The following is a 10,174-nucleotide window of genomic DNA, read 5'->3' on the forward strand; positions in this document are numbered from 1 at the left end:
TTGTTCGATTGTTGATCGATGCAAATCCAACATTTTTCGTTAGTTTTGGTTCATTTCTATCGATTTTTGACCAACGAAATACACTATTTTTTTTATTGCAAGTTCATAAGCTCTTAACTTTGTATTCACCCATTTAAAAAAAATGAATTATGATAGTAAGACCTACCTCCACTAATAATAGATTTTATTCCAAAATATATGTCCTCCAATTATTTCCTTAAAAAAAATGTATTACCAACGATTTAAATTAGAAGGTAAAGCCAAAAATCCATCAACAAATACATATTTTGACAGAAAATGGTGACAATAAATCTATCAGTTGAACTATTGTCATTAAATTTTATCGGCGAATCTTGTAACAGTATCAATAATTACCTACCTATGAATATATTCTTCGATAATCAATAACGGATATTATGCTTCATTAATTATCACCGAACATAACATCCCTGTATGTTCCGACATACAACTTATATACTAATGTATATTATTAACAAAAACTGAATGAGAATAACATGCCTAACAAAATAAGATAAAAAGAAATCTAAAATTATTACCACCAATATCGACATGAAATACAAATGAATTTAAATTTTATACGTATCATTAATTAATATAAATATTATTTATATTCTTAATTTTTAAATACTTTTAAAAATAATTTCTACAAAAATCAACCACTCCACTCCACGTATGAAATATTAATTGGTGCATAATTTTTTGTTTATACAATATGCATGAAATATGAAGTTTAGACTTTCATTGCAATGATATGATTTTCAAGTTGTATTTTTTTTATTTTGTTCCTACAAAGTCGTATAAGGAACCATGCTACTTTATACCATATCCACATTTTATCTTGCAAAGTCATATCTAGAAGGTGGTCATGTAACTTCTGCACAACTTCTACATTTATTGTTATTGGAATGCATGCAATTACTGAAGTATTTTCTCTAAGTCTTTCGTTTTTCTTTCTTTTCTCCAACATATAATTTAATATATATTTTACAGCAAATTTGAAGAAAAATTAAACATATTAAAGTTCTTACGTTTTTTTTCTAACATAAATATAAGTCTATGACTTATTTGTTAAATTTAAAAGATTAAGCATACTCTTATTGGTTCAAATCATATGAAATTAAGATTGAAGCAGTCATGAGTTGTTTCGCAATTAACAATGCAAAGTCGGCTTTTTTAAATTTTTTAATTAGAGATTGAAGTTGTCTTCTGTTCTTCTGTCATACTTTGTTTGGTGATTTATGGATGCATGGAATGTTATATATATATGGTTATTGACAGAGTTAAAACTCACAGTACCAAAATATTTCCAATATTGAGTGTGTTTGATTCATTACCTTACCTTTGTGATGATGACGAATCCAGTTGATTTGAAATTCATGATTTTGATGGTGTGTTTGGTGACGCAGGTTGTTTATGGTGTAGAGGAAGTAAGATGCATAGAAAGAGAGAGGGAAGCACTTCTCCGATTCAAGGCTTCCATTGTTGATCGCTATGGCATGCTCTCTTCTTGGACCACTCCCAACTGTTGCCAATGGCAGGGAATTCGCTGCAGCAACCTCACCAACCATATTATAATGCTCGATCTGCACGGAGAGCTTCATTATGAAATTACTTTCAACTTTTACATTGAATTTATCTCAGAACGTTTTATCAGCGGAGAGATCCACAAGTCGTTGATGGAGTTGCGAAAATTAGAGTATTTGAACCTCAGTTTCAATTCTTTTCCAAACAGCAATATTCCAGAGTTTCTTGGCTCTCTTAGCAACTTGAGATACCTTGATCTTTCATCATGTGGTTTTGACGGGAAAATTTTAACCCAGTTTGGGTCTCTTTCTCACTTGAAATACTTAAATCTTGCTGATAATTTTTTGGAGGGTTCAATCCCTCGCCAACTTGGAAATCTCTTCCAGTTGCAACATCTTGATCTCAGTGACAATGCTTTGGAAGGGAATATACCAATTCAACTTGGAAATCTCACCCAGTTGCAGCATCTTGCTCTCAGCGGCAATGATTTGGAAGGGAATATACCAAGTCAGCTTGGAAACCTTTCAAACTTACAGGAGCTCTATATCGGTAATGGTGGCAGTCTGAAAATTGATGATGGAGGTCAGTGGTTATCTAATCTTATTTCTTTAACCCATCTTTACTTGTCATCCATATCAAATCTTTATCGCTCTCATACTTGGCTGCAAATGATTGCTAAGCTACCAAAATTAAGGGAACTAAGTTTACGAAATTGTAGCCTTTCTGATCATTTTTTACTTTCATCGAGACCATCTGAATTCAATTTTTCTACTTCCCTCTCAGTCCTTGATCTTTCGCAAAACACCTTCATGTCACCAATGATATTCCAGTGGGTCTCAAACTTCACTCCCAATCTTGTTGAGCTTGAACTTTATAGTAACCTCTTGGAGGGTTCCATATCAAATCACTTTGGTTTGGTAATGAATTCACTCCAGCATCTTTACCTCTCCAATAATGTATTCAAGGGTGATGATTTGAAATCCTTCATGAATATATGTACGTTACAATCTTTAAACATGGCTCTAAACAGTTTCAACAAAGATCTTCCATCAATTCTTCATAATTTGTCTAGTGCTTGTGTTAGATATTCACTACAAGAATTGGATCTGCATTATAGCCAAATCAGTGGTACTTTAACAGATTTCTCCATATTCACATCTTTGAAAAGATTAGATCTTACCGGTAATCATTTAAGTGGGAAGATTCCTGAAGGCATATTACCATCTCGGTTGGAGTCATTGTCAATCAAATTCAACTTTTTAGAAGGTGGAATTCCAAAATTACTTGGAAATGCATGCACTTTACGCTTATTGGACATGTCTTATAATAGGTTGAGTGGAGAGTTTTCAATGATAATTCAACACTTGTCTGGATGTGTTAAGAACTTGCTACAAAATTTGAAGTAGAGAGGAAATAGTATCAATGGAACGTTCCCTAATCTTTCAAGATTTTCATCCTTGAAAATATTAGATCTTTCAGAGAATCAATTAAGTGGAAAGATATCAGAAAGTAATAAATTACCATCGCAGTTGGAGTCTCTCTCAATTAGATCCAACACTTTAGAAGGTGGAATTCCCAAATCATTTGGCAACGCATGCTCTTTACGATTGTTGGACATCTCTAACAATAGCTTGAGTGAAGAGTTTCCATTGATAGTCCATCACTTATTTGGGTGTGCTAGAAATTCATTGGAAACCTTAAATCTAGGGATGAATCAAATCAATGGTACATTACTTGATCTCTCAATTTTCTCATCTTTAAAACGTTTAAATCTTGCTGGAAACAAGTTAAATGGAGAGCTTTCTAATGAAATTCAATTTCCACATCAATTGAAAGAATTATATATGCAATCAAACTCCTTAAAAGGTGTGCTAACTGAATACCATTTTGCTAATATGTCAAATTTATATTCATTAGACTTATCTGACAACTCTTTATTAGCCTTGACATTTACTCAAAATTGGGTCCCACCTTTTCAGTTAAAGGAAGTAAGATTGCGATCATGCATTCTTGGTCAAAGATTCCCCAACTGGTTGCAAACACAAAATGAGTTTACGGATTTGGACATTTCAAATGCTGAAATATTAGATATGGTTCCGAAGTGGTTTTGGACTAAATTAGCATTGCAAAAATGGGTTTCGATAAATATTTCATGCAATAGTCTATATGGTATAATTCCGTATTTTCCAACAAAGAATCCTTATTTTTCCCTAATTCTTGGATCAAATCAATTTGAAGGCCCTATTCCTCCATTTTTGAGAAGATCCATATTGCTTGATTTATCCAAGAATAGGTTTTCAGGTTCTCTTTCATTTCTGTGTGTGGGTAATCCAGTTGAAATATTATACCAGTTAGACCTTTCAAATAATAAGTTGTATGGACAAATTCCAGATTGTTGGAGTCATTTCAAATCATTAGCTTATATGGATTTGAGTCAGAATCAGTTGTCAGGAAAGATTCCTAGTTCAATGGAATTCCTTATTGAACTTCAAGCATTGATTTTGAGAAACAATAACTTAACAGATGACATCCCTTTCTTCTTAATGAATTGCACAAATTTGGTGATGATAGATATGGCAGAAAACAATTTATCAGGATCTATCCCTCTTTGGGTTGGGAGCAAATTAGGAAACTTGCAATATCTAAGTTTAAGAAAGAATCATTTCCATGGAAGCTTACCATTGCAAATTTGTTGCCTAAGAAACATTCAACTATTGGATCTCTCGCTAAACAATTTGTCTGGAAGAATTCCTAAATGCATAAAAAAATTTACTTTAATGGCTGAGAAGACATCTTCAAGAAAAGGTCATTCGTATATAGTTGAGACCATACATTTCTATGGTTATCAATGGTATAATTTGAATGCATTCTTGATGTGGAAAGGTTCACAACAAATCTTTAAGAATAATGGATTACTACTTTTAAAAAGTATTGACCTCTCAAGCAATTACTTTTCAGAAGAAATTCCAGAAGAATTTGAGATTTTATTTGAATTGGTTTCATTGAATTTATCCAGAAACAATTTGACAGGAAAAATTCCTTCAAATATTGGAAAACTTACATCACTTGAATTTTTGGATATTTCAAGAAACCAACTAGTTGGTTCAATTCCAGCAAGTCTTACTCAAATTGATCGACTCAGTGTACTGGATTTATCACATAACCATCTAATTGGTAAAATTACCGAAGACACACAATTACAGAGTTTCAGTGCTTCGAGCTATGAAGATAATCTCAATCTCTGTGGACCACCACTTGATAAATTGTGTATTTATGAAGTACCATCAAAAGAGTCAAAAGATGAAATTTACGAGGATGATTATTCCTTTTTCAATCGTGAATTTTATATCAGTATGACATTTGGATTCATTATAAGTTTTTGGATAATATTTGGCTTAATATTATTCAGAAGTTCTGGTTCATGAACGATTTATCAGACAAATGTTTGTATTAAAAAGTAACTGAAGGCAGCAAAAGATTGAGAGGTAATATTATTGTAGCCATTCATTATATAGTTGTTTTTGCTTTTGGCTTGTTTTTTTATCTCCATACAAATTTTATGTACGTTACATAATACTTTCACACACCCTAATTTATTACTCCTATCCTTATATTTTTCATTGATTAAATAGTAACTTCTTTACTTAGTTTAAGACCTGAAATAACAATTACAATTCCTGTGTTTCCTTTTTAAAAACCAAATAAACAAAAAATACTTTTATAAATAATTTTAAAAGTGTTTAAAAGGTTTAGATTTATAAAAATGTTTTTTAGATGCAAAACAAAAACAAATGATTTCTCTGATTTATTTTTGGTTTACCATTTGTAATCTTCTATTGCTAGTTTTTTCCTTTGCATTCCATTCTTTTACTCTCTAAATAATATATTTTTGACAATTAAGTTTTTAAAAATTAATAAACAAAAATAAAATGAAATACACTCCATATCTTTTTTCCAATCATGATTATTTTTAGAAGCGATTGGATTTTTTTAGTGGATGCTAAGATGTGGATCGATTTATGTGACATCCTATTGCTAAGATTTTTTAGCTTTTCCGTACATCAATTCTTTTCCGTTGATTTTTTTATGTTGATCCCTTATATAGTTTATGCCGTTATGCTGATTTATATTTTGTGTAGTATGTTATCATTGGATTGGAGAGATAAGCATAAGTTAATTGCATGTAGATGTTAGTCTCTTAATTATTCAAAGCAAACGTGTTCCTTAAAGTTTTAGATTGGTTAAATTCGAGAGATGACATGAATATATATATATATATATATATATATGTGTGTGTGTGTGTATAAATTCGTTAAAAATTCGTTTTAGATTGGTTTTTTTCGTTATAAATTATGTCATTAAAATTCTAGTTCTTTGAACTCTCTTTTAGTTTTGAGAATAATTATAACTCTTCTGTATTGTCAGATTACATATATGAGAAGGTAGAAAAGATCAAACTGAGTCCATCAGAACATTGATTTGAGTAAGTATTTATTCTTCACCAAGGATCATATCTCTTTTTTTTATGCTCTTAGACACTTTATAAAGGAGAGATGTTATTTTGTGTAAGGCATGATACTTGGAGCGTAGTAGTAAATCAGTTGGGTTTATGATAGTATATAAAAGAAAAGTTGCAAAGTAGGCACACTTTAAGTAAGGAGACTTAACATCTAATCATTCAAATATTTGTGTTATTGTTGGATTAATAATCATGTTGAGTGTTCATATACATCGTACATATGCATGGTAATAATTGCAAAGTACATATGGAATTCGTATATTTAGTATGAAGATTATTATCAATAAATTGGTTGTTTCTAAGGATTTGTGTAAAATATGAGTGTTAATCTTGTACTTGAATTCACAATTGCTTGTGAAATGTTTTTCTTGACTGTGATAACACTCTAGCAATGTTTTATCGTTTAAGTGATTGTGAACAAATATTATGTATGTCTTTGCTGTGGAGAATAGAGATGTCCTTTAAATTTAATTTGCGGTTGTGTTAAATTTACTTTGCCTTTATTCTTGCCAAAAGAATAGTCAGTTTGTGATTTAATGCTCAGTTCTGATCTGTTTGTGTTGTTGCTATTATTTGAACCATGTGAATTGTGAGTTGCAATTCATGTATAATACACTCATTTATTCACTTTTTCCAATACACTCATTATTTCCAATTTATTGATTAGTTGGATTCTGCAGGTGGTTGGTGTACCTGTGACTCTTAATGGAGATCTTAAAAACTAGTTTGTTGTATCATAGGAAATATCATTGATTTCTAGTAGATTTATGACCTTACCTCTTTTTCTTGTTCCTTGTATCTATTTATTTGTACATGTATCACTCTGTATTTGTGTCAAGTCAATAATAATCTCAGAATATTTTTCCTCTCTACTTTTCTCTGGTCTCAAGTAGATCTAATGTAAATCACAAGTTTATATCATTTACATATGAAAAGTTAAAATGATATTACCATTTTTCATGCGTATTTTCTGAAAATACTATTAGACCTTTGGATGAAGTATCAATGGATGTTATGTATCACATTTCTCAATTTGCTTGTTTGTTAGTTATTCTGAGATAATGATGATGCTTACTTATTCTTTTTTATCCCTGGCATTTCAATTTACTATTCAGTACTAATTCTCAAGTTTAACATAGTAAATTTTGAATTATTTTTCCATTTTCATATTTCTTTTGAAGGTTGACACGGTTTATAGTTGGCTATTTGCAAATTGACTCTTGATTTCATTAGGAACCACTGCGTATTTAGAGAAGTGACTCCCTTTCGACAAGATGGGAAACAGGTTGGTATGTTTGCTTTAAGTAGAACATATTTTGTAGTTTTATAAAGACTTAAATTTTGTGTTAAAAAACCTTTACTTTCTTAAATTTCCCATTCATGCTAATGAGTTGATCATCTGATCTCCACATTGTTAATGTTCTTTAGGCTATCATATTTATTATTTAATTTTATGTTACAATTGTGTAGTGTCGAAGTTGTCTTTTAGTTTTGTTGTATTAATATTTTGACAAGTGTGTTTAATTTTTTTAAACTTACACTAATATTATTTCCCTCCATCTTTTGCATTCAAGGGCTGGTGGAGTGGAGGATTTGGATATGGGCTATGGATTGGCATCTTAGTTTCCATCTTTCACTTGGAAGGCAAAATTTGAACTCTTTGGAAGCATGACTTCTAAGGTTGGTTTGGTTCTAATTGTACAAATTAAAGTGAACTTTCTGCAATTATTATGTACAATTTTTCTTTTAGTTTCAAAGTTTATTTTTTCCAAAAGTATGATGCTATGCTAGTTTTTACCAAAGAAATAAAAAAGATTGTTAGCTGAGACTAATAATGTTCAAGTGAGTACTTAATTGCACATTATATTTCTTATAATTTATGTTTAGGACAGGGTTACCTAATCTTTACAAGGACTATATTGGCCATCTTTCTGATCAATGCAAATCCAACACTTTTTGAACACTCCTTTTCTTTTAGTCATTATCCCTGTTATTTGCAGCCTTTACATCCACAATCAACTCTCATCATAACCACCAAATCATGGTCTGATTTGACTTATCGTGCCCATGAACCATCCCTGCAAGTTTCACATGTCAAAGATCATTATAGTCTTTACAAGTGTACACATTTTTTATTGTGGTTGTCCTTGTCAACAGTCTGAGCTTCATGCATTGTCCTTCTCAAGTGTTTGCCTCCAGTCCCATTGAGTTTGTCAGTCTCCCATGGTGACCACTTTCAATTTGTGAGTTTCTTGTTTGATTCATCTCTTGGTAGTTTTTACTATTGTTCTTCTCACTAGGATTGCCTTCTTGTTGTCACCTATTTTGTGTTGCTGGTTTTATTGTTTGTTTGGGAGCTTATGCTGCTGTTTGGTTCTTAAGGGAGTTTTCTTTCAAAATGTGTTTGGGGTTCTTTGTAGGCATTATCACAATCGCAACTGCCAAGACTCACTGCTATAATCTTGAGCCATACTTTATATGATTACTATCTTGATTAGTTTCATTTTGTTGATGGTCTGAAAAGCATTCTAGAGTTGGCTTTAATTACTTTTAGTGACTTGAAGGTAAATTATCCACTGCTGCTTTGACATTTAAAATGTTTTCTTGTTCCCTTTGACAGAAAGAAGGCACATACAAGGGAAAGAAGTTCAATTCCATTTGCCTCTTTTTTGGTTATCAAGCTCGTATCTCTACCATCAAATTTTGACTGTGATTACGCATATGTATGTTGATTCAGTGATCTCCCTTTGTTTATTAGCTCTTCTAGTTAATATTAGAGAGAGTTCTTGTGCTGGCAGCTACTAACAAACCTTTTGACCTAGTTGAAGCTGTTATAAGGAGAATGCCAAGAAGATTGATGGTAAATTTGCCAGACGCTCCCAATAGAGCAAAAGTATTGAAAGTCATATTGGCCCAAGAGGAATTGTCTCCTGATGTTGATTTGGATGTAGTTGCTACTATGACAGATGGATATTCCAGAAGTGATCTTAAGAATTTATTTGTTATCCAACACATCGACCTGTTAAAGAGATATTAGAAAAGGAAAAAAAAAAAAGAATGTGTTGCTGCTCTAGTAGAAGGTCAACTAGTTCCAACATTATGTAGTAGTGGGGACATCAGATCATTAAACATGGAAGACTTCAAATATGCTCATCAACAGGTTTGTGCAAATGTTTCTTCTGAATTAGTAAACATGACTAAGATTTTACAATGGAATGAACTATATGGAGAAGGGGGTTCAAGAGTAAGGAAAGCACTCAACTATTTCATGTGAGTTTTTCTTTACCCGACATGTTTTCCCTAGTGTTGCCTCCCTCTCATGAAGCCTGCATTTATAGTTTTCCCATTTTCATGGCTTCCCAAGGGTTTGTTGTTGAGCCACTTTGTTTGTAAAATGAAATATAAAATTTTATTAAAAAGTTAATTTTAGTACATTTGGGATGATGGGTTTTGGAAGTTGGGTTTGTTCCGCTACTTTTGTTTTGTTCCTGATCCCAAAGGAACATCTTTTTATTTTTATTTTTTAAGTTATAAAAGTTGTACTAGAAAAATCACTAACATTAAATTATTTATTTTAGGCATCAGATATTGGATGTGGTGCTCCATCACCTAATCAATTAATAAGATCAAGTATTAGAAGCAAAACTAATTATGGATGAACAATGTGTGTTTTAATTTTAAATTATGTATCAACATTTGAACAATTATGTGTGTTTTAATTTTAAATTATGTATCAACTTTTGAACAATTATGTGTGTTTTAATTTTAAATTATGTATCAACTTTTGAACAATTATGTGTGTTTTAATTTTAAATTATGTATCAACTTTTGAACAATTATTTGTATTGTAATTTTTAATTATGTATCAACTTTTGAATAATTATGTGTGTTTTAATTTTCAATGCAATGAATGAATGCTTATAACTTTATATAGTATTTCATTTTATTAGTATTTTATTTTTTATTATGAAAATATATTATGTTTAGTTTAATTATGCAAACCAGATTATAAAAAATGGTGGCTAAATTCCATTTATTTAGAATTAAAATTATGTCAGTTGAAATCGGCGTATTATTTTAACAATTTTATTATAATACTGGCAGTTAAAA

General features: G+C 31.0%; 1 protein-coding gene and 1 long non-coding RNA gene across 3 annotated transcripts; both read left to right on the forward strand.

Annotated features, from left to right (window-relative positions):
* The first annotated feature begins 1,280 nt into the window (after positions 1 to 1,280).
* LOC137836476 (receptor-like protein EIX2) lies at positions 1,281 to 7,744 on the forward strand. Of its 2 annotated transcripts, XR_011085298.2 has the most exons (4): positions 1,281 to 2,127; positions 5,971 to 6,028; positions 7,246 to 7,349; positions 7,639 to 7,744. XR_011085298.2 is itself a non-coding variant. In XM_090301735.1 (2 exons), the coding sequence occupies exons 1-2, from the start codon at positions 1,368 to 1,370 to the stop codon at positions 4,968 to 4,970; spliced, it is 3,306 nt and encodes a 1,101-aa protein (XP_090157861.1). In that variant the 5' UTR covers positions 1,281 to 1,367; the 3' UTR covers positions 4,971 to 5,024. The 2 variants fall into 2 exon arrangements, 1 of the variants encoding a protein (XP_090157861.1); XM_090301735.1 differs by lacking the exons at positions 5,971 to 6,028; positions 7,246 to 7,349; positions 7,639 to 7,744 and adding an exon at positions 3,025 to 5,024 and having other exon boundaries at positions 1,281 to 2,727.
* Positions 7,745 to 8,139: 395 nt separating this feature from the next.
* LOC150028043 (uncharacterized) lies at positions 8,140 to 9,787 on the forward strand. The gene is made up of 3 exons (XR_011085299.2): positions 8,140 to 8,307; positions 8,685 to 8,787; positions 8,887 to 9,787. It is a non-coding gene; the product is annotated as an uncharacterized LOC150028043 (long non-coding RNA).
* The last annotated feature ends 387 nt before the right edge of the window (positions 9,788 to 10,174 follow it).

Source organism: Phaseolus vulgaris, chromosome 4 (assembly GCF_051622355.1).
Source record: "Phaseolus vulgaris cultivar YP4 chromosome 4, ASM5162235v1, whole genome shotgun sequence".
NCBI lineage: Eukaryota > Viridiplantae > Streptophyta > Magnoliopsida > Fabales > Fabaceae > Phaseolus > Phaseolus vulgaris.

What these genes read in the sequence shown, in the direction of transcription:
- LOC137836476 (XM_090301735.1), top strand. Translation starts at nt 1,368, where the DNA reads ATGATGACGAATCCAGTTGATTTGAAATTCATGATTTTGATGGTGTGT. An exon ending in GAAAAGATTAGATCTTACCG is followed by an intron (nt 2,728 to 3,024) that starts GTAATCATTTAA and finishes TAGATCTTTCAG; the next exon opens with AGAATCAATTAAGTGGAAAG.